General features: G+C 41.7%; 1 protein-coding gene across 1 annotated transcript in view; it reads left to right on the top strand.

The window, feature by feature from the left end:
* CDH23 (cadherin related 23) overlaps window positions 1-25,474 on the top strand; it is an 832,275-nt gene that overhangs the window by 562,574 nt on the left and 244,227 nt on the right. Inside the window, exons 18-20 of the mRNA XM_075257430.1 lie at window positions 6,913-6,985; window positions 7,091-7,207; window positions 16,320-16,432. Coding sequence (XP_075113531.1) covers window positions 6,913-6,985; window positions 7,091-7,207; window positions 16,320-16,432 — 303 coding nt within the window. The remainder of the gene's footprint in view (window positions 1-6,912; window positions 6,986-7,090; window positions 7,208-16,319; window positions 16,433-25,474) is intronic.

Here is a 25,474-nt window from a genome sequence, read left to right as displayed (position 1 = left end):
AAACTCCAAAAATGGGCTGGACAAAAGTATTGGCACCCTCAGCCTAATACTTGGTAGCACAACCTTTAGACAAAATAACTGCGAACAACCGCTTCCGGTAACCATCAATGAGTTTCTTACAATGCTCTGCTGGAATTTTAGACCATTCTTCTATGGCAAACTGCTCCAGGTCCCTGAGATGTGAAGGGGGCCTTCTCCAAACTGCCATTTTGAGATCTCTCCACAGGTGTTCTATGGGATTCAGGTCTGGACTCATTGCTGGCCACTTTAGAAGTCTCCAGTGCTTTCTCTCAAACCATTTTCTAGTGCTTTTTGAAGTGTGTTTTGGGTCATTGTCCTGCTGGAAGACCCATGACCTCTGAGGGAGACCCAGCTTTCTCACACTGGGCCCTACATTATGCTGCAAAATGTGTTGGTAGTCTTCAGACTTCATAATGCCATGCACACGGTCAAGCAGTCCAGTGCCAGAGGCAGCAAAGCAACCCCAAAACATCAGGGAACCTCCGCCATGTTTGACTGTAGGGACCGTGTTCTTTTCTTTGAAGGCCTCTTTTTTTTTTTTTCTATGTTGATGCCTTTTCCCAAAAAGCTTTACTTTTGTCTCATCTGACCAGAGAACATTCTTCCAAAACGTTTTGGGCTTTCTCAGGTAAGTTTTGGCAAACTCCAGCGTGGCTTTTTTAAGTCTCTGGGTAAGAAGTGGGGTCTTCCTGGGTATCCTTCCATACAGTCCCTTTTCATTCAGACGCTGACGGATAGTACGGATTGACCCTGTTGTACCCTCGGACTGCAGGGCAGCTTGAACTTGTTTGGATGTTAGTCGAAGTTCTTTATCCCCCATCCTCACAATCTTGCGTTGAAATCTCTCGTCAATTTTTCTTTTCCGTCCACATCTAGGGAGGTTAGCCACAGTGTCATGGGCTTTAAACTTCTTGATGACACTGCGCACGGTAGACACAGGAACATTCAGGTCTTTGGAGATGGACTTGTAGCCTTGAGATAGCTTATGCTTCCTCACAATTTTTCTTCTCAAGTCCTCAGACAGTTCTTTGGTCTTCTTTCTTTTCTCCATGCTCAATGTGGTACACACAAGGACACAGGACAGAGGTTGAGTCAACTTTAATCCATTTCAACTGGCTGCAAGTGTGATTTAGTTATTGCCATCACCTGTTAGGTGCCTCAGGTAAGTAACAGGTGCTGTTAATTACACAAATTAGAGAAGCATCACATGATTTTTCAAACAGTGCCAATACTTGTGTCCGCCCCCTTTTTTATGTTTGCTGTGGAATTATATCGAATTTGGCTTTTTGACAATTCTTTTTGTGGGTTTTCCATTGAAGACAAATTAAATGAAGATAATAATACCAAAGAATTTGTGATTGCAATCATTTTCTGGAAGAAAATGAGTATTATCTGACAGAATTGCAGGGGTGCCAATACTTTTGGCCAACACTGTAAACTGCAAGTAGTTTTTAGTCCCATTAACTAAATGTCCATAGGATTCTATTTTAAAATCTTAGAAACAACTAGAAAGATATTTATCATGCAGGTAGTCATTGTCTCATAAGTCCAAATGTACTCCCGATCATATCGCTTGAATACCTCCAGCCACTCAGTGAATGTCAATAATTTAATCTGACAAAGGCTTAGGGAATAGAAACATCTGACCTTCATAAACCGGCTCATTCGACAATAAAATGTGTAACTGGGCATTAAAAATCACAGCCTGACCTCGAGGAAGAAAATAGAGTTGTTTCAGAAAAAAGCCGGAACATCTGCAAGGAAATGATCGGCTTTCTTTTGTGTTCCTTCTGCTGAGACAAATTAACATTGGATTATTGAAATCAAACAGGTAGGTGGAGATAAAGCGTAAGACGTGGGATGTTTGATAGCGTCTAAATACCTCCCCCAAGTGCTCTTTGAAGAGCATAATCACTTCAGTCTTAAAACCTCACTTGAAAAGGTCACTGGCTTTTCTAAGTCTGTATGTTGCTTTTTTAAAGTAGCTGTCAAATCGCTCTTTTTTTTCAGAATTTCTCACCAAAGAATTTTTTTTTAGCACTGGGGGGAAGAAAAGTAAAAATGAGGAGGGATGGGGGTGAACAAAGAGCATGTAGGTGAGCGAGGAGGTGGATGAAGAGCAGTCTTGTTCTATTTTTTCTGTGCACCGCTACATTGTATTTAATAAAGAAATGAAATGCAGTTTGAAGCGTTTTCATTAGGGTACAATAAGCTTTCTGTTGAGCAAGCTGTTCAGTCAGAACTAATAGCAAGTGCAATGTTATCTTTACAGGAAACTGGCAATCTAGCAGTATATGCCCAGATATCCATCCCTTTATTAGACAGGGCCGCATGAAGTTGCTCAAAAGTTAAGATGATCATAAAGAGCTTACTATGTTGTTAGTGTACTCCTGCTTAGCTGTGATGATTGCTACCGGGGCATATTCACACCTTGCTTTTACCAGTAGTTTTTTTTTTTTTCTTGCATTAGGCCGGGGCCCCACATGGTGTAAATGCTGGGGCTTGCCCGTGGAGGAAATTTATTTGTTACAATTATATCTATACGAAAGCCACCAGCGTTTCCAAAGATGTAATTGGCATGCTGCGATTTTCAAAACCGCAACAGTTTTGGAAATCGCAGCATGTATAATAATAGCAGTAGTGGCATCACAGCCTGGGCCTATTCACTACCACCCTCCGTGGCCTATAGTACAAGGGGAAGTGGGGGCGGCAGTGAACAGGTCTGGGGAGGTTTTTAAATAGGCCGCTACTTACTGAGGATACTCCAGCAGGTAGCAGCCTATTATAAAACAAAAAAAAAGTTATTATACTTACTGACCTCGATGCTGATGCTGCTCCCACTGCCACCGCATCCTCTTCTCCCGGCAGACGTCTGCGTATTAGCGTAGGCAGTGTGATGACGCCGCCTATGCTGATATGTAGACGTCTGAACCAGCGAAAGGAGAGCGGCAGCTCTCCTGCGCTGGATCAAAGAAAAAAAAAAGTAAACAAAAAAAAAAACAATCGCCTGGGTTGCCGCCCGAGGTGAGCGCCTCACCTTTTTATTGTGGATCTGCAATTGCAGATCAAAAGTGTGCTCATGTGCATGAGGCCTTAAAGCTGCATTGCATAGACAAAGGTGCCGTATTTTTCGGACTATAAGACGCACTTTTTTTCCTCCCAATATGGGAGGAAAATGTGTGTGCGTCTTATAGTCCGAATGCAGCGTGTGCAGCGTCTGTGTCCTGTCTATGAGGAGCAGCACGGAGAGCAGCACGGTGCCTGCCTGCTCTGCCCCTCCTTCCCTGTCTGTGTCGCGTGTTTGCAGGAGCGAGATATGAGAGGCAGGGAAGTAGGGGCGAGCCAGACAGGTGAAGGAAGCGTGGTTTCAAGCTTGCCGAGAAAACCACACCTCTTTCACCCGTCTGGCTCGTCCCTCCTTCACTGCCTCTCAGATCTGGCTCCGGCAATGAAACCACACAGACAGGGAAGGAGGGGCGGGCCAAACGGGAGGAGGAGGCGTGGTTTTTCGGCAAGCTTGAAACCACGCCTCCTTCACCCGTCTGGCCCGCCCCTACTTCCCTGCCTGTGTGGCTTCATTGCAGAAGCAAGATCTGAGAGGCAGTGAAGGAGGGACGAGCCAGACGGGTGAAAGAGGTGTGTTTTCAAGTTTGCTTAGAAAACCACACCTCCTTCACCCGTCTGGCCCGCCCCTTTTTCTCTTCTTACATAGCTTCACTGCAGGGTGTCTCTTTCCATCCATGGATGAGATTAGATAGAATAGATAGACAGACAGACAGATAGACAGACAGATAGACAGACAGATAGACAGACAGATAGACAGACAGACAGACAGACAGACAGACAGACAGACAGACAGATAGATTAGATAGATAGATAGATAGATAGATAGATAGATAGATAGATAGATAGATAGATAGATAGATAGGAGATAGATAGATAGATAGATAGATAGATAGATAGATAGATAGATAGATAGGATAGATTAGATAGATAGATAGGATAGATTAGATAGATAGGATAGATTAGATAGATAGATAGATAGATAGATAGATAGATAGATAGATAGATAGATATGTTCAAATCACCCCCATATCCCTACAATACATATAAAACAAAAACATTACTGTGAAACACATACACATTTGGTATCCCTGTGTCCGAAAGCCCCCGGTTCTATTTACATTGGTGAAATATTATATTATTAGGTTATTAAATATTTCACCAATTTTTTTTCCTTAAAAATTTTTTTTTCCCTATTTTCCTCCTCTAAAACCTTAGTGCGTCTTATGGTCCGGTGCGTCTTATAGTCCGAAAAATACGGTAATCAGGTTATATTGAGAAATCTCTTTGGCCGTTTGTTATTACTATGTATTTCCAGTTGTTTTGTTACATTTCTATAGATTCTGTTACATTTACTTTGATCAATGAGTCTTATTGTCAGAGTCAGGTTCAGCTATTTTTACCTGGAGAAGGCTCATGACTTGGCTGCTTTTCTTGCCAATCCTTAATCACTCCTTTTTAGCATCTGTAATTTATTTGCTAGAAAACCAGTGACACCTTTTCGCTTTAATAGATTATCACTGGTTGTGTCTTTGTCAGCTGGAAATTGTAGTTTGTCACACATTAATAAAATCGAGAAAGTATTTGGCTAGTCATGCGGTTAATAGAGACAGATTCATTAAGGAGTAATAGAATTGCCTTATCTTAGAAACAAATCAGGAAGCTTGGCTTATTGTCATTTTGTGTCCTAAAAGAATCGAAATTACCTTATTTCTCTACGAGGTCAGGATTTCTATCATAGAAGATTCAATAGCAGTATTCTCCGGGAGCATGGAACGTATTAGTAATATTCTCAACTCAACACTACAGATATGTCCCTGCATTTATATTGTTTGTCACTAGGGTTCAGATGATTTTGAGATTTCAGGATTGATTTTAAAATCCGATTTCCGATCATTTTTGGGATTGGGATCCAATCTTTCCCGATCGCTCAACCCTCTTAATGATATATACATGAATAGGGTTGAGGCGATGGTGAACCACATCATCCATTATAAATTGAGGATATCTTTGTAGTCAATTATAGCTACGGAAATGTCAGTGCAATATATTAGCAATTGATTAGGAAACACTATAGTGATTACTTTTTCTTTACCAATATCATATTTGCACTGTGCACGGAGTGGCTGATACTATCACATACACTTGAATGGACAATTGTGTATACAATTTGGATCTTGAAAGCACTGTCACTAGTATTAGAGGTGTGGTACTGTGTATGTGTGTGGTGTCGTTCCTCTGTTATACTTCCTAGAAATGTATGATTAACTTGAAGGCTGGGTGTTATCAGTTCATGGTATTTTTCTTGATGGTCCAGTCAGTGCTGCCTTTACAAACTGTCTAAAGAGATCACACAAGAGAAATGGTAACAGCCGGTTGTCAGTTTAATGATTCAAACATTTCTAAGAGGAATAACAGAGGAACAACAAAGCTTAGAGCTTTAAGAAAAATGTTCCATGTTTTCTATTTCCTTAAGAATACAAGTATTTGCTAAAACATTGAACATTGTGATAGGTCGTCTTTTTACAGAAAGTGTCAGTTCCACTTCATGTAGGGGAAGTAAACACATGTTAACCTTTATGCCTGCAGATAGACACGGCATATCGTAGAAAAAACTATATTAATTATGCAAATGTAGTTGTAAGTGCTCCAAGGACAGTCCCAAGCCTTTTAAAGGGATCCTATCATTAAAACTAAATTTTTTCTCACTAACACGTAGGAATAGCCTTAAGAAAGGCTATTCTTCTCTTGCTTTTAGATATCTTCTCCGTACCGCTGTTCCGTAGAAATCCCGGTTTTTGTTGGTATGCAGATGAGTACTCTTGCAGCACTGGGGGTGGGCCCCAGCGCTCAAACAGCACTGGGGGAGTCTCCAGTGCTGTGAGAGAACTCTCCAGCGTCGCCTCTATCTTCTTCAGGAACGTGTCTTCTTCGCGTCTTCTTCCAGCGGTGGCTTCAAACTTCTAGACCTCGGGCAGCCAACTGCGCATGCCCACCGGTCACAAGAAAATGGCCGCTTACAATACTGTAATACTGCCCGAGGCTTAGAAGTTTGATCGCTCGCCTGGAAGAAGACGCATGAAGAGGCCGTTCCTGAAAAAGATGGAGGCGGTGCTGGAGCATTGGAGACGCCCCCCAGTGCTGTTTGAGTACTGAGGACTGCCCCCAGTGCTGCGAGAGAACTTATTTGCATACTGATGAAAACCAGGATTTCTATGGAACGGCGACGCAGAGAAAACATCTAAAGGTAGGAGAAGAATAGCCTTTCTTAAGGCTATTCCTAAGTGTGAACGAGAAAAAAATGTGTTTTAATGGTAGAATCTCTTTATATGCTCTGGCTTGCCTCAGTAAACTTACATTAATGATTTGGTCTTTGACAGCTCTACTCTCTTGCTATGTGATTGTTGTCAGCACTGAAGTCTTACATGTGTCACATGGTCCTGGCACATGCATGATACCCTCCTTGCAGTGGAATATGCTGTTGAGAGTCCTGTGCCTGCATGCAGACAGGGCCACACAGAGCGTGCTGAGAAATGTATTGCTAATAACAGTGACATAGCCAAGGACGGGAGCTGTCAATCCCAAGTGGATGAGGATAGATGGCATTCACTAAAGACAGACAAAACACTTGCCATGCTTGGGTGGTCCCTAGCCTTGGTTGGTATTTGTAGCCTAATTTGCAAGATTAAGTCCCACCCACTGTGTTTTATTGGTTTAATAGGCATGAAGGACCCAACGCTCTTCTTTTAAGCAGACATTTGATCTGTACAATTATGTAAATCAGATTTCTGCAAGACACATCATTAATTTCTTTTCTTTCTTTCCAAGGATGAAAATGACAACCCTCCCACATTTAGTCGTCCATCTTATGTCATTACAGTGATGGAAAACATTATGGCAGGTAAAAGATTGTATAAACTACCTGATGTTCTACACTATCACTGTCTCCATGTATGTTTAGAAGCTTGCATAGTCATTTCTACTTTTTATGTTCTACATTCCTCAGGTGCTACTGTGTTGTTTCTAAATGCTACAGATTTGGATCGATCCAGAGAATACGGGCAAGAGTCTATTATATACTCATTGGATGGTTCACCTCAGTTTCGGATCAATGCCCGATCAGGTGAAGCTTTTTGACATATGCCATATTTTTTAATAATTAAAGTGACTTTAGGTGTAATCAGATTTTATTAAGATTTTTGCAATAAAGAGTGAAACAAACACACAAAATAATGGCACTATGGGGAAGGGGGAAACAAGTCCTATAAGCAAACAATGCGACCACGCAGGGCCGAAAAAGAAGGCAAAGGAAAACGTGGGGAAAACCCCATCAGAATGAGCATGGACCAAAATAGAAAATTTGTAAGATAAAAGAAAAGGGGGGAGGACAAGACAAAGACACAAGACACAAAAGGAAGGTGGGACAGACAAAAGGTGCTACAAAAACCAAGAGAAAAGGGGGTAGACGCAGAGAGAAGGCAAGGCCCGGGACAGCAAAACCGGGGCAAACAACAAAAGAAGCTAGGATATCAGGCAAAGAGGGAAGTGAAGTCTGACGACTCCTGGAACACCACCCACGGCTGCCAGAGGGCGTTAAATTTGGAAGTGTCAGGCACGTCCTCCACCACAAGGAACTCCATCCTGCAGATGAGGAGAAACTCCTGCAGCCACTCCAGAAGAGAGGGAGAGGTAGAACTGCGCTGCTGGCGAGGGATGACTGTCCTGGCAGCCATATTCCAATCTTGCCAGGGATAAGGGACAGGAAGGCCAGTTACAGGGAAGGAGTAGGAGAGCGGCCAGTAACCTTTTCGTACAATGAGAACACAGCCAACCAAAATGGCTTGATATCCTCACATTCCCACCATATATGCAGGAAAGAACTCTCCGCGGAACCACAGCGCCAATATCGGTCAGAGACCAAGGGATAGATCCTGTGGAGGAGGGTAAGGCAGCGATAGCATTGAGACAGCAATTTAAAGTTCTTTTCCTGGGCACTACAAGGTAAAGCTTATGCGAGAGGAGAAAACAACGGTCCCAATCAGCAGCAGAGAGGCTAGACCCCAGATCCGACTCCCACGATCTTAAAGTAACTTTAGTGTTTTTACATCCTTATCAATATTTGCCGTTTAAATTTGTTTATTCTTGAGAAAATGTGTTTAAGGGGAGTTATAAAAATCCACGTTGCAGAAATGCAGGGTTTTTTTATTGCAGATTTTGCTGCATTTTTTTAACCCAAAGCCGTGAATGGCTACAAATGGAATGGGAAATATATAGGAAGTTCTTATACTTCTACCTTCTGTTCAATCCACTTCTGGCTTTGGCTCAAAAAAAAACACAGCAAAATCGACAACAAAAAATGTTGCGTTTTTACAACACGGGGCTTCAGCCTTAGGCTAAGGCCCCACATAGCATGCTGCAGCCAGAAAGCGGTGGAAACACATTGCAGTTTTTCCCGTAGTGCTTTTCACAAAGTCTTCTTCTATTATACCTATACAGAAACCCCAACATTTCCATAGATATAACTGACATGCAGCAACTTACAATAAATGCAAGCGTGCAGATTTTTTTCTGCAATGTGTGGAAGGAATTAACCAGAATCTCATCCACTTTGCAGCTACTGTACTATAAAATGCCACGGTCCTTGCTGTGGCGTTTTCCACTGTGGCCAAATCACTGCATTTATGTGAGACCCTGGTCTAAATATATAAATGGTCCATACAAAATATATGGGAAAAAGCTGTTCCATGTAAGATCCTCTCAAAAGACATGGTGGTACTCTCTCTGTCTAGAGAGAAAAAAGGTTTAATTTCCATAGATGACCAGGCCTCTTCACTGTAAGGGCTTGTTCACACGGGGCAAATTCTGACGCCGAATCCACCGCAGAATCCGCCCCCTCACAATAGAGGTCTATGTGGACCGCTAGCTTCCTTTTTTCCGTGAGCGGTATGGTCCCGTTCATGGAGAAAAGAAGCAAGCTGCCCTTTCTTCAGGCAGAATCCGCGGCTGATTCAGCCCTGGTGTCCTCCTCGTGGCATCACCCTCCGGACTGGGCCCATTCATTTGGGCCTACAACGAAGCGGGAAGCTGCGACTGTCAGAAGCCACATTTTGGTCCTATTCTGATGCAGCTTCCCGCGTCACAATCAGGACCAAAATACATCATACTGTGCCCCGTGTGAACTAGCCCTAAGCACTGTGGAATATCCTACCCCAGGAACAGGTCACGGCAGAAACAGTTGACCGCTTCATAAACCACAAAATAGAATTGAGGCATATGGAAATATATAGAATTCTTATTTCTTTCAGTCATGCCCTTTCCTATCTCTTGGTTGAACTTGATGGACATACGTCTATTTTTCAAATTTATTTACTATGTAACTAAAGTTTAGAATGTTTGGGATTGAAATGTTTATCGTAGACTTTGTATGACCAGCTTTGAAAGCTATGTCGGAGGAAATAATTACCAATCTCGCTTATATTTGTTGGGCACATTCACCAGTTTTGGGATTTCATCTGAAAGAGATTTTAATGACATTTTTCCCTAGACTGTCATGTAACTTTTAGTTCAGTCATGTAATCTATATAGTTCATTTGTCATTGCTTTAATTAGAAAATCTGAAAATTTCCCTTTAAGGCAATCTAGGTTGTGAATTAATGTTATGTTAATGATGAAAGTTATTGTTGAAATGATTCTTTGAACCGAGAAATATTTTTGGCAGTCATCTAACTTTTCGAATGGGCACCAGCTGATTCTGCAGTCTTTACACTTGTTTAAGTCCTTTCAGCTGTTTGAGAAGCTATAATGCTAAGCTATAGAGAGTTCGCTAGGCTCAGACGTGTCCAACTGATGCCTTGTAAAGACATAAGTACTTTTCGTGGGAGTAGCAAATTAGTCAAACCTTCAGAGCTCAAGAATAGTTTTAATTGAAGTCATTTGAAACAAAGTAGCAAGATTCACCTTTGCAACGCTTAACTTTTTGGAGCTGCTTGAAGACGTTGCTTGTATTGCCCTTTTAGATACAGCAATGTTTTTGTTTAATTTTTTTTTTTTTAGTTTTGTATTTCAGGAGCTATAGTGTTGTTGGCATCTGTAGTCTGACCAGGCGGTTAATGTAAATTGGTTATTGTGAAGCCATTAATGTGTATACTCTGATGGAGATGAGAAACCACTCCAACTGGCACTGATTGGATGTCTCCCAAGGGATAGAGATATGTTGGGTAACAGAACGGTGTTGCAAAGAAATCTGGCACGTTTTGATGCTGGACAAGTAGCTGATACTAGTCTAGTGTTGAAAATCATTGTGCCATTCTTGAATAAAATGTCTTTGTGTCGCCTTGCTCTTACCTGAGGTCTTTCACTCTTTTGGTCGACATGGAGTTGTCTTTTCTTTTTTCATAGTAGTATATGTCATTGTTTTAGGGTTTTTACACTAGCTACTAGTGTTGAGCGAGCAGTATCCGCCGAATACCTCGCTGGCATAGGAATGCGTGTAATCGGCCGAACACCAAAGGGTTAAACGCTTCGAAGAATCGATGCGTTTAACCCCTTGGTGTTCGGCTGATTACACGCCTATGCCAGCGAGGTATTCGATGAATACTACTCGCTCAACACTACTAGCTACTGTTTAGTGTAAAAACATGTTACCTTTATTATATTTGTCACCATTTATGTGCATTTTTAATTGTGAAAATCAGATTTCACTCTGAGTCTTCTTTGGACATGCAGAACTTTGTGTCCAGCCAAAAAAAAAAAAAAAAAACGGTTTTCCCGTGGAGAGGCTGCAGACGGTTTTAAAACTGACCCACAGAAAGACGTACCCTGTCCAGTTTCTCGGGGCTGAGGATGGAAACCCGGTGGAGTAACATAGGGCGGACATCGGGCACAAGTGTGAACACCCCCTCATCTCCGGCAACTTCATAGAAAAGAATGGGGTACAGTCATTCATTCACAATGAGGATGCTGGTGGACTTTTAGTCCCCTGTTCTCCTGATTGCTATGGATAAACAATGGGTGTTTGTAATAGGACAAACCCTTTAGCTATTAAAGGGATCCTATAATTGGATACCCTTTTTTTCTCGATAACACGTCGGAATAGCCTTAAGAAAGGCTATTCGTTTCTTATCTTTAGATGTCTTCTCCACGCCGCTGCTCGGTAGAAAACCGTTTTTTTTCGGTATTCAAATGAGTTCTCTCGCAGCACTGGGCCGGGCCCCAGCACTCAAACAGCACTGGGGGTGTCCCCAATGCTGTGAGAAAACTCTCCAATGACGCCTCCATCTTCTTCAGAAACCCGCCTCTCCTCTTCTTCTGTCCTGGGATTTCAATTTTCTAGGCCTCGGGCCTGAGGCAGAGCCTTTCGCATGCCTGGGCCACAAGAAAATGGCCGCTTACATTGTAAGCTGTGTAAACGGTCATTTTCTTGTGGCCTGGGCATGCGCAGTCGGTTCTGCCCGAGGCCTAGATAATTGAAAACCCAGGACGGAAGAAGACACACAAAGAGGCGGGTTCCTGAAGATGATGGAGGCATCGCTGGAGAGTTCTCTTGTAGCATTGGGGATGCCCCCAGTGCTGTTTGAGCGCTGGGCCCCGCCCCAGTGCTGCGACAGAACTCATTTGCATACCGAAAAAAAACCCTGTTTTCTATCGAATGGCGGCGTGGAGAAGACATCTAAAGGTAAGTGACGAATAGCCTTTCTTAAGGCTATTCCGGTGTGTTATCGAGAAAAAAAGGGTATCCAATGATAGAATCCCCTTAAGAAACCTGGGACAACTCTTTTAACTATTAGTAAGAGCCAGCGTTTTTCTTTTTCTACTTTTTTTCCCCACTGGCCTGTGACATTGATGAGTAGGGTGACCTCATTGAACAATATTTTCTTCTTGGCTTTGAGAGCTATATGTTGTGTTCTATATTCACAACTGTGCTCATTAGTAATAAAATATAATGTATTGTATATTCTGCATTCCTAATTTCCATTTCCCATTATTAAGATCCAATGAAATGACACTCACTATAGGATATGTGCAAAGTTACTGGATCCAGGTAAGATTAAAGTCTGGCTAGGAATAGCATATGCTACACCATGAACGATAAAAGCTTATTATTTTTTTATCTCTGTCATCCATTCTATTGTTTTAAAAAAGTCTCCTTGTTAAAAGTCTAGCTGAAATAAAAATAGCGCTTGTAAATTACAGTAGACCATCCAGTACTTAGACTGCCATAGTTTCTTATGACTGAAATGCTCCAATTTTTATATCTCTATTGATTCTGTCTATCAATGAAGAAGCTTTGGGAACGCGCGGGAAAGGAACACTATTAAAGAAATGGGGGTTTAGCACAAAACAATGCCAGAAAGATTCAAAGCTAATTATTTACAATCTTTCAGTCGTACAACAAAAATATATAGCACAGTAGAGTACACTGAATGATGGCATCTAAAAAAACAAAATAAGAGGACTGTAAAAGCACATAGGAAAAAAAAATACTAAACTTTTGCAAACTGGTAAAAGTAAACCATTTTAAATAAATAAAATAAAAAAAAATGCCAACAACCTGACTCTTAAGAAATCTTAAACTTTTTTGTGACTTTTACTAAAAATACTTTAAAATATTTGTGATTTCTTTTTCAATAATGTGATCTGCTTAAGGCCGCGGCCCCACATTGCGAAAACGCAGCAACCTGCAAAGTGGATGGGATTTTGGCTAATTCCCTGCACACACTGCAGAAAAAAAATCTGCAACGCAAAAGCTGCGATTTCAAAAACACTTATGTTTTTGTCAATCACGGCATGTCGGTTTCCATTTAGCTATAATTGAGACAGTCTTTCTGTAAAAAAAAAAAAAAAAAAGTTGCAGACCGCATCTATCAGACATTTTTAGCATATCCTGATCAGCTGATCACCATGATTTCAGTATTGGAGACTCCTAACAAACTGAAGAACCATCCTGAAATCTACAGCTCTGGCAAAAATTAAGAGACCACTTCAAAATTTTCAGTTTCTCAGATTTTTCTCTTCATTGGTATATTTTTGAGTAAAATGTACATTGTTCTTTTATTATATAAACTAGTGGCAACATGTCTCCGAAATTCAAAGCAAAAAATTTGTATTTTATTTGTAGCAAATGAGAAATTGTCACAATAATAAAAAAGGAAGCAGCGCTGTCAGATCTCAAATAGTGCAAAGAAAGCAAAATCATATTCATTTAGAAACAACAATACTAATGTTGTAAGTCAGGAAGATCAGAAATCAATATCATGCTTTTTAAACTAGTGGCAACATGTCTCCGAAATTCAAAGCAAAAAATTTGTATTTTATTTGTAGCAAATGAGAAATTGTCACAATAATAAAAAAGGAAGCAGCGCTGTCAGATCTCAAATAGTGCAAAGAAAGCAAAATCATATTCATTTAGAAACAACAATACTAATGTTGTAAGTCAGGAAGATCAGAAATCAATATCATGCTTTTTAATCTGAGTTTTCATGCGTCATGGTGTTCCACCAGTCTTATGCACTGCTTTTGGGTGACCTTATGCCTCTCCTGGCACAAAAATTTAAGCAATTCTTTGTATGATGGCTTGAGACTATCCATCTTCCTCTTGATTACATTCCATAGGTTTTCAATGGGGTTCAGGTCTGGAGATTGGGCCGCCCATGACGGAGTCTTGATGTGGTGCTCCTTCATCCACACGTTGATTGACCTAGCTGTGTGGCATGGTGCATTGTCCTGCTGGAAAAAGTAGTCCTTGGAGTTGGGGAACCTTGCCTGAGCAGAAGGAAGCAAGTGTTTTTCCAGGATAACTTGATATGCAGCTTGAGTCATACGTCCTTCACAAAGATTAACCTGCCCAATTCCAGCCTTGCTGAAGCATCCCCAGATCATCACAAATCCTCCACCAAATTTCACAGTGGGTGCAAGACACTGTGGCTTGTAGTCTCTCCAGGTCTCCGTCTAACCAATAGACGACCTGGTGTTGGGCAAATCTGAAAATTAGCCTCATCAGAGACGATTACCTTACTCCAGTCCTCTATGGTCCAATCCTTATTGTCTTTGTTAAACTTCAGCCTGGCTCTCCTTTGCATCTCATTTATGAAAGTTTTTTTTTAGCTTTACATGTCTTGAGCCCTGTCTCTAGGAGCCTGTTACGAAGTGTTCTAGCCGTGCACATCACCCTAGCTGCCATTTGCATTCCTTTTCGAACTCACTTGATGTCATCCTGTGGTTGCTGAGTGACATTTGAATAAGAGGATGGTCATCCCGGTCATTGGGGAGTCACTTTTGCCCTCTGCTGATTTTTAGAAAACTGTGCAGTGGTCTCTTAATTTTTGCCGGAGCTGTATATGCCCTAATAAGGAGACCAACTCTCTAACCCCTTCTCTCTCAGCACTGTACTATTACATCGTGCTGAGCGTATAGTTAACGGTGCTGTAATGCTGCGGGCATAGAAGCCGTGCCTATGCATCATTTCCAGCACTCTTTGATCTAACCCCCTTGATGCTGTGATCAATAGCGATCATGGTATCCACGGAGTCCGTGGGCTAGATCGTCTACTACCCCTGGGATCACCTGCGACAAGATTGTTGGGTCAGAGGAGCTGCTGAGCAATAACCTCCTGAGTGCCTATGCACATTTCCCATGTATTGAAAATACATTGCTCTGGGGATCTGAGATACCCGGTTCAAGTCTCCCTGTGGAACATGTTAAAAATAAAAAGTTTAAAATAAAAAATAAAGATGGGGTCTTCACCGCGTCTTCTTCCGGGGGTTGGCTTCAAACTTCTAGGCCTAGGGCAAAGCTGACTGCGCATGCCCACGGCCACAAGAAAAATGGCCGCTTACACAGTATTGTGAGGCCTAGAAGTTTGAAGCCAACCCCTGGAAGAAGACGCGGTGAAGACCCCGTTCCAGAAGAAGAGAGTGAGTTTTTTCGCAGCATTGGGGATGCCCCCAGTGCTGTTTTAGCGCTGAGGACCACCCCCAGTGCTGCGAGAGAACTCATTTGCATACTGGCAGAAAACAGGATTTTAACCAAATGGCGGCGCAGAGAAGACATCTAAAGTTAGGAGATGAATAGCCTTTCTTAAGGCTATTCCGACGTGATAAGGAGAAAAAAAAAGTTTTTAAAGGTAGAATCCCTTTATAGGGATATAGGCTTATGTCTGTCCAACAGAAGTCTATGGAGATTTATATTTTCAGATGTACACTTTGTATTTAGTACTGTGAACCTAGCCTCATTCTCTATATTTTTATACAAGATTCTAGTTTTTCAGACTGCCTTGCAAGATTCTATACTAAAAAGATTCAGCTTTTTTTCTATTGTAAGCCGATGGCTGGTAAGGTAATGGAGGGGGTGTACATCTCACCCAGGCTACTAAGGTGGGTGAGATGAGAAAACTCCAGAAAGAACATTCCTCAGCAGATAACTATTGTCTGCTGAGGGTTATTTCAAAGTTCCAGTTACCAGGCTGGATTTTTAGGAATGGCAGGTAGGTTGGTAGTGGGACCTGTCATTCCACCCCCCTCCAGTCCACACTTTGGGGATGTTCCGGCAGCGACTCAGCTGTTGAAAGTCTTCTCATCAAGGAGGCTTAAGAAGCCAACTCCAGCAGCAGACCTTTGGCAGAGCTTGGTTGGAGAACAAACAGAGAGGTCAGATTCTACTGGCTTTTGGATTTCTGTTATTCTAGGTGAGGTAACCTATTCTATAATTAGTTAGAGCCTAGCCGGGCAGGGATTTATTATTGTATTGTTTCCTTTTGTTGCTGCACTACCTTTTTGAGTGAAAATAAACTCTACCTTTGTTTTGGACTAAAAGAAACTGGACTTTTGTGTCTATGCCACCCCACCTAGCAACCCCAGACCCTGACACTATTTTTTTAGCATTATTTCATTTTAGCAAATTTACATATAATTTTCATTCATCTATATATTGATGGCTTACTTATGTGCAAGATCATTGTAGAGCGCTAATTTTTCGCTTTCTATGTTTTGTAAAAGAAATTTAAAAGAATATATTTCATTTGTTATGGTTTGGGAATAGTTTCTGGCCACATCTATGATGGGTAGTTTTCCAGAATTTAGACTGAAGTCTCAAATGAAATATCTGTTTTATGAACTTAAGGAACTGTCTTGCGCTAGGATTTGGCTTTGCTGGCAGGAAAAGACTGTGAATAATGCATTGCTAAGCCCAATTTTCTGGTCAATTTGATATTGATTTTTAATTTATGCCTTTGCTTACAGGAGAAATCACTACAACAACTCTACTGGATCGAGAAATGAAGTCAGAATACATCTTAATTATACGAGCCGTTGATGGAGGTGTGGGACCCAATCAAAAAATTGGCATTGCTACAGTAAGTTCATTTTTGGGTCTTCCAGCCAGTCAAAATGTCAGTTTGCATCCTCTGACTGTAGGGTATGATTTATAATGTAGTTTTTCCACTGTACACATTATAGGTCACTACACTGTTGAAGCTTTTGATTTTTTCCCGTTATCGCTCATATCTTTACGAGAGCTTAGCAGATGTGTTATGTACCATCTTTATTATGAATGATTTACAACCCACTTTCTGACGCTATTATGTAACTTACCAATATGGATAGGAATATTATTGTGGCGGTTATTAGTAGTGATGAGTAGGTATTCGATCGAATACTACAGTGTTCGAATTACTCGTACTCGATCGAGTACCACTCACTATTCGAATGTAAAAGTTCGATGCAGAACCAGCATTGATTGGCCGAATGCTATACAGTCGGCCAATCAACGCTGGTTCTTCTCCTACCTTTAGAAGTCTTCTCTGTGCAGCTTCCCCGCGGCGTCTTCCGGCTCTTCATTCACTCTGCCAGGCATCGGGCCTGGGCAAAGCCGACTGCGCATGTCCGCTTGTAGTGCGGGCATGCGCAGTCGGCTCTGCCCAGGCCCGATGCCTGGCAGAGTGACTTCAGAGCCGGAAGATGCTGCGGGGACACTCCAAGGAGAAGACTGCTCGGAGGATCCAGCCCGACCCTCACTTGTGGACTTGGTAAGTATAATTTGATCGACCCCTGAAACGAGCATTTTCCCCCCCATAGACTATAATAGGGTTCGATATTCGATTCGAGTAGTCGAATGTTGAGGGGCTACTCGAAACGAATATCGAACATTTTACTGTTCGCTCATCTCTAGTTATTAGCCATTCTTGTAGATTTGCTATGTCACATTTCTTCATGAAGCTCTAACTTGCAGAATTTTTTAGTTAAGTAATCAACCCCATTCCTGCCTACTAGCATTATAGTTCTCTGTTATCTAAAACCTTTGGACAGAGTGCTCATATTAAACAGAGCTCACATGCAGGGTTGAGCGATCGGGATCAGAAAAGATCGGATTCCGATCGGCGATAGAGTAAATTTCGCGATCGGAATTCCGATCCCGATCTTTTCCAGCGGGATCAAGGTCGGAGGTTATATCATCAGCTCAACCCTAAAAGTGACTTTTCCCATAGAGAAGCATTCTCCTCTGCTTTAATCTGTAGTATTAAAAATTGTACAACAGTGCCATTTAGACTCTCTACTGTTGGGTAGGTGTTCTTGGGCTTAGACCACCCAAAAGTAGAGACCATAATTAACAGATTAGGTTTTGAAACTAAGAGCACCAATTGCACTGGAACAGTAAGGGTTACAGAACTACTTCGAAATCAGTGGAACAGAGCCTACTGAAAAATGTAAAGAGTTGGTGTTGATGGAGGTGGTGAAATGTCTTCTTTAAAGAGGACCTTTCATGGATTTGGGCACAGGCAGTTCTATATACTGCTGGAAAGCCAACAGTGCGCTGAATTCCCGGGTAAAGAGAATGTCCTTCAACACAGCAGCACCTATCGCGCTGTACAGTGTGAGCGGGGAGGAAGGCCTCCCCTCCTGATAATACTCGTCTATGGACAAGCACTGTGAGCAGAGGGAGGAGGCGTTACTCCCTGCTCACACTGTACAGCGTGATAGGCGCTGCTTTGGAGAAGGACGTTCCTGACTGACTGTCAGGAATGCCCTTCTGTCTGTAAAGAGCTATGGTACTGGTACCGATAGCTTTTTACCCGGGGCACAGATCGGGAAAGCTGAATTCAGCGCACTCAGCTTTCCAGCAGTATATAGAACTACCTGTGCCCCAAACCATGAAAGGTCCTCTTTAAGGCAAACGAGCATTGGTAAAAGGAATCCTGTAGTTTCTTTAACTCTGTCATAACTGGGGATGTATGGGCTGTAATGTAGAAATTTTTTTTTATCTCTATATGTAACATATATTCTGCAGAAAAGGGTTGAATATTAAAGGGGTTGTCTGGGATATTTTATAATACTTACACTAATCTAAACACCCTCCCCCTCCTACTTTCTAAATAGCATTATTAATTAAAAATTTATATTTACCCATACTCCTGGGGCGGGACATTTTCTGATTATACTGTGATGATCCATTTCCCCATTTCTGGACACGGATCATCACTACTATGTCCCCCTTCCCCTTTAATCCTCTCCATCATACTTTCCATCCATGGCTTCTTCCAGCGAGACGGCTCCTCCTCTGTACTGGCAGGGAGCGCGCTCTTCTCCAAGCAGTGTGTGGGCATTACTGCCAGTAAATCGCCTCTACTGCGCATGCGTGGTAAAGTCCAACTTTAATTTAGTCCATTAAAAAACATAGTTCACACAAAGGAAACCCTATGTATTTTTCCTTGGCACTTTTTTTCCTTTGTGTAAACTATGTGTTTTAATGGACTAGATTAAAGTTGGACTTTTAGTACCCAATGAGTGTTGCAAGCCGATTTTCTTCTATTGCATCATGCAAAAAATGTAACTTCACTCCTTCACAACTCCATCATTCCTTTATTTAGCTGCTTAATTTTCAGTCTGAAAACTGTTAACTTTTTTTCAAGACAATGCATTACTGAGCTACCGGATCCCATACATACACTATGAGTGTATTCACCTTCACAGAACTATAAGACCCTTTGAAGCTATGCTTCTACTTCAATATCTGTTCAGACTCCTTGTATTGAATAGCAGTGTTATTTTTGCCTCCTATAACAACATGTGAACAATCATCAGAAATTCACTTTCATTTATACATAAAAGTGACATTTTCAAGATTGTCTTTACCTTTATTAGCACAGACTGGAGATGTGACTCTATGGTGGATAGAAACATCTCATTAACATAATGTTATATCTCAGATTTGTACAGCCATGCTGATGTCAGGCTTTAGTTATTCCTCCCACTACTGAAAATCCACCGATGCAAAGTAAAAAGCATCAAGTACATATACTTATGCTTATTATACTTTTTAACATTTTGTGAAAACTGGAATGTGCTTTAACTACCAACTCAATCTATTCTAGCTGCTTTTCTACATGCAGTATCTACATTTGGCATCCCCATCCTACAGGGTCCAATGCAAATGGCCAATCCATATCTAAATGTAAGAAGTAGTTCTAGTAGATGTCAACACACAACCCCTGTATGTTCAGAGTTTTGTAACATCAGCCTCAGGTTCTCAAGCAATGGTCTCTGTAACCTATCATTGCCTCTTGTGAGATAGCAAGTAAGAACAGAGTAACTAACCAACAGGGGACACATAGTGAGGACAATCCACTACCCCTAAGGTACAAATGATGAAGAAAACCTGATGTAGAGAAATTTGAGAGGACTGAAGAGTCCTGACTTCAAACCCACTGAACACCTGCAAGATAAATTGGAGCACATTTTCCCGGGCAGGCCTTCTTGGCTATTGGCGTACTTCTGAAATTTTCCTTTGGCAAAATGGGTATAAGCTAGGGTTGAGCCGATCATGAGATTTCAGGATCATTTTCAAAATCTGATTTCCGATAATTTTCCATCCGAACTCGATCCCAATTCCGATCCTAATCCAAGTCAATGGGATTTTTTAATGATCGAAAATTGGATTTAAAAACGATCCTGTTCACTACACAGCATGGAGTCCAAAAATTAAAAAATCTGCCAGCTACATAGTCTCCCCACTTATCTGCACAGAACCGCTGCCCCCTCCCCTCCCAGTGTGTACGCTGCTCCCCGGAGCTCCAGGCGCCCCCACTTCCCTAGGCTAGTGTTGCTGATGCTGGGAGAATGCGGGGCTTGTTGTGACTTGTGAGTGATACTCGCCCACACTCTCCTGTCTCCTCTCCCAGTACCCGCCAACACTCTCCTAAGCCACAACAAGCCCCGCCTACTCCCAGCATCAGTAACACTAGCCTAGGGAGGTGGGGGTGCACACGGCACTTTGCTGGCATGTGAAAGAGAGGAGAGGACAGAGAACAATGACCGGAAGCTCCAGGGAGCATCAGCGGTTCTGTGCAGGTAAGTGGGTTGAGCGATCGGGATTGGAATATCCATCCAGATCTTTTTAGGCAGGATCGGAACCCAATCGCAATCGTGAAATTTACTCGATCGCCGATCTTTCCCGATCACTATATATATATATATATATATATATATATATATATATATATATCTCAATATATTAATTCCTGTGACAATATAACAAGTTATTTAGTGCTTATTTAAAGAGCGTTTTACACGGCCCAATGCAAACTATGTCAGTTGAACACTGTCATGTTAACAAAAGGCTGTGATCTAAGACGCCTTCACCTGAACAGTAGCCTATGTGATGGGACTTATACTTTTTCTTCCCAAAACAATGATTTATACTGCAACCCTAATTGTGCCTATTGTCTGTGTGCATCCTACTCCTCTTCCTCAAAAAACATCTGCTACAATTACAGCAAGGATTTATTACCATGGGTGATAACTCCATTTCAGTAAAGATGGAATGACTAAAATCCAACTAAAATGAGCCGATTTCTTTGATCACATAAAAACTAAATACAATGAAGACTCCCTGATAAGTAACCCAGTTTTATGACTTTGCAATAGGAGGTAACTAATTTTGAGGGTGAATCCATAAAGAACAAACCAAATAATTTTTTTTTTTAAGGACCCTTGCTATTAAAGGGATCCTATCATTAGCACTCATTTTTCTCTGCCTACCACGTAGGAATAGCCTTAAGAAAGGCTATTTTTCTCCTACCTTTAGATGTTTTCTTCGCACCGCCGTTCGGTATATAATCCGGTTTTTATCGGTATGCAAATGAGTTCTCTCGCAGCACTGGGGGCGGGCCCCAGCACTCAAACAGCACTGGAGGCATCCCCAATGCTGTGAGAGAACTCTCCAGCGCCACCTCCATCTTCTTCAGGAACGGGTCGTCTTCACGTCTTTTTCCGGCGGTGGCTTCAAACTTCTAGGCCTCGGACAGCCGACTGCGCATGCCTGCTGGCCACAAGAAAATGACCGCTTACAATACTGTGTAAGTGACCATTTTCATGTGGTCGGCAGGCATCTGCAGTCGGCTTTGCCTAGAAGTTTGAAGCCAACCCCCAGAAGAATATACGAAGAAGACCTGTTCCTGAAGAAGATGGAGGCGGCGCTGGAGATTTCTCTCGCAGAATTGGGCTCGCCTCCGTTGCTGTGAAAGAACTCATTTGCATACCGATGAAAACCGGGTTATATACCGAACGGCGGCGCGGAGAAGACATCTAAAGGTAGGAGAAGAATAGCCTTTCTTAAAGGGGTATTCCCACCTCACATACTCATCAGTCTTTACTGCTGTAAAATCTTCTTTCTTCCTGGTTTCTTGCATCATTTGGTGGGTGGGGTTTCACATGCAACCTGTCGTTTAGCTCCGCCCCCAAATTCCCATGTAGCTCCGCCCACCCATATTGGACTATGAAGTACAGGCAGGAGCAACTCCATTCTGTGTTACATACAGAGACTGCCTGTCTCTGCCATAATGAACACATTTGAATTAGCTAGCCTGATAACTGGGAGAACAGAAGAATTGAAAGCAGCTCCTCTCCCCTATCTGAACGCAGGAAGGTAGGTCACATGGTGTAGACACAGGAATAGCTAGAAACACAGGCTTGCTCCCGTGCACTTAGCCCCTCCTCCCTCCCCCCTGACAGCAGCAGATACATCACTTGACTCATGAGCAGCTAAGTCAGGGCTGTGGCCACAAAGAATTAAATAAAGTAAGATAGTGGACAAACACAGCAGTTTTGCTGAAGCAGTGTATTTAGGAAAAGTCTTACATCCACATTAACAAGCAGTATAGATAGGATCCTTGAGATGGGACAACCCCTTTAAGGCTGTTCCGATGTGGTAGGCAGAAAAAAAATTAGTTTTTAGGATAGGATCCCTTTAAGCTAACCAATACAGATAACTTTGAAATAGAAGGCTATAATCTTTAGTTGTTGAGAGCAATAGAGAGCATTGATAGCATCTATACTCACTATAAGTATATACTAAAATGTTCACTGAAAATTGAAATGTAGCAGAAGAATACCAAGATAAAAAAAAATTACAATAGGCTTGAAACATGTACTATTCAGCAATTCTGAGTGCCTTACCGATCAGCATCCCAATTTCCAAATTAAGGTACCTTTTAGAGTCTCAAGACTTTGACATCAGCTTCTTTTTATCTATAAATGGGTCTGTCCTATGTATAGATTCCTGTAAAATTTCTTCTTTCAACTCCGTTAGCAGGAGCTAACATATAGCAGTGCACCATTCGGTAACTGGATATCTTTTTTTTTAACTATCTTAAGGATCATCCTAGGACAGTGATGGCGAACCTATGAGCGATCACTGCCTTCAGTTGTATGTGCAAATGCACATACAGCTGAAAGCATTCAGTGTAGGCCGCGAATTGCGCTTGACTGCAGAGTTTGATCTCTGCTCCGACGCGGGCGCGATGACGTCATCAGCGCCCAAAGTGAAAAGGAGGTGGACGCCGGCAACTCTTCATGGGTGAGTATGAGTGTCTGACTGGCTGAGTGTGGCTGACTGTGTGTGTGTATATGATACTAAAGAGCATATAATACAGGGGGGTGGGGTGGGGGGCTGTATTAAAGAGCAATATAATACTGGGGGGTGTACTAAAGAGCATATAATACTGAGGGGCGTACTAAAGAGCATATACTGGGGGGTGTACTAAAGAGCATATAATACTGGGGGGCGTACTAAAGAGCTTATACTGGGGGCGTACTAAAGAGCTTATAATACTGAGGGGGGGCGTACTAAAGAACTTATAATACTGGGGGGCATACTAAAGAGCTTATAATACTGAGGGGGCGTACTAAAGAGCTTATAATACTGGGGGGCGTACTAAAGAACTTATAATACTGGGGGGGCATACTAAAGAACTTATAATACTGGGGGGGCATACTAAAGAGCTTATAATACTGAGGGGGCGTATTAAAGAGCTTATAATACTGGGGGGCGTACTAAAGAACATATAATACTGAGGGGCGTACTAAAGAACTTATAATACTGGGGGGGCATACTAAAGAGCTTATAATACTGAGGGGGCGTACTAAAGAGCTTATAATACTGGGGGGCATACTAAAGAGCTTATACTGGGGGGGTGTATTAAAGAGCTTATAATACTGAGGGGATACATACTGAGGAGCATATAAGACGGGGAGGATGTGCATTGAGGAGCATATAATACTGTGTGTGGGAGGGAGCGTACTGAGGAGCATATTATACTGGAGGGGCGTATTTATAAGCATATAATACTGTGTGTGGGTGCCACTGTGGAGCATAAAATACTGTGGAGGGCTACTATGGAGCGTATAAGACTGTGGGGGGGGGGCTACTGCGGAGAATATAATATTGTGTGGTGGGCCTACTGTGCAGCATATAATACTGTAGGGGGGCCACTGCAGAGCATATAATTCTGTCTGGGGTCCCCTCACTATTCATATCACACAGTATCTGGTTTATAGCAGACGTGATATTAGAACAGGCTGTAAGATTATTACAGGGTCACTGTAAAACAGATCCTGTGCGATGTAAATAGTGAAAATTAATTGTTCAAAGTACAAAATGCCGAGAGCTTTACATTACAGTACAGTTGTTTGTATTATTGAAAGCTCTGTAAAGCCCCATTCACATGACTGCAATTTGTGGGTCCGTAACTGTCCGCAATTGTAGATCCGCACAGTATTAAGTTTAAATTGCTGTGTTGGCACTCCGCAAAAATTTAGTGGGTTTTGGGTTGCAGTTTGGGCACTTGGTCACTAAAAGGTTCGCCATCAATGTCCTACGAGTATTCTAGGAAGCTTGCTGCTAAGAAAAACCCAAAATATTCCATCGTCTTTGCAGTATAGTGTATGTTTTAAGGCACATTTCTGCATTTAGTGCCATGTTATTAACCGTGGTATAAAGCACATCTCGTTGCTTCTACGGTATGCCGCCATTGCTTCATTGTAAATATATTATGTGTAAGAGGTTTGATTTTCTGTTTTAATACAGTGTAATAAATATTAATAGAGATGTGTTAACACAAACATGCTCATGCGGATAACAGGAGCACGGTACAGGGCACATCAGTATGATATTCAATTAACAGTTTTCTAGAGGGAAGTGTAAAGACATTTTAATTACCACGTGTAATTAATTTGTGCAAGGAATGACTGCACTTACACAGCTCACTTTATTACCTTACCTTGCTTAAGCGGCGGTGCTAACCTAGAAATGGCAAATAAATGTGACGAAGAAATGCTAGGCGAAGAAAATTTAGAGCGTCAACCGAAAACAGCATTCCTGTGTCTATTTACACCGGATGCAGATTTGATCAGGCTTGAAGTGCCATTTGTGTCAAGTATTCCTCACGAATCTTTATTTAAAGCAACGTATAAAAAAAAGGTTTTAACCCCTTTCTGCCCAGCAATTTTTATCTTCTCCCACCATTAGCCATAACTTTTTTATTCTTCTGTCCACAGGAGAAATTTTACTTCCTATTGGTACCATTTAGTAATATTTTGTCCATATTTTGAAACCGTAATATCTAATACGTGTATTTATTTATTAATTGTAATGAGTGATGTGACTATATTTAGGGTTGAGGGATCGGAAAAGTCGGATTCCAATGGGCGATCAAGTAAATTTCACGATCACGATCGGAATTCGGATCCTGATCTTTTCCGGCAGGATCGAGGTTGGAGGTTATCTCAAGATCGGTTCAAACCTATTCGTGTATATATCATTAATAGGGTTGAACGATCGGTATCGGAAAAGATCGGACCCCGATCGGCGATTGAACAAATTTTGTGATGGAGATTGGCTGGAAAATGATTGAAAATGGGATTTTAAAATCAATCCTGAAATCTCAAGATCAGCTCAACCCTAGTTATATTTTATTATTTTATATTTTTTAAAATATTTTCTAACACTTTTTTTTACTCTATTTAAGTTGTAGTTATCGTTCAATTGTGGAATTCAATTGATCACACAATACACTGCAATACATCTGTATTTTAGTATATTGTAAGACTGCGGCACTACTATC

Source organism: Leptodactylus fuscus, chromosome 10 (assembly GCF_031893055.1).
Source record: "Leptodactylus fuscus isolate aLepFus1 chromosome 10, aLepFus1.hap2, whole genome shotgun sequence".
Classification (NCBI taxonomy): Eukaryota; Metazoa; Chordata; class Amphibia; order Anura; family Leptodactylidae; genus Leptodactylus; species Leptodactylus fuscus.
Note: the sequence above shows the minus strand (reverse complement) of the source record. Positions and strands in the feature narration are given on the sequence as shown.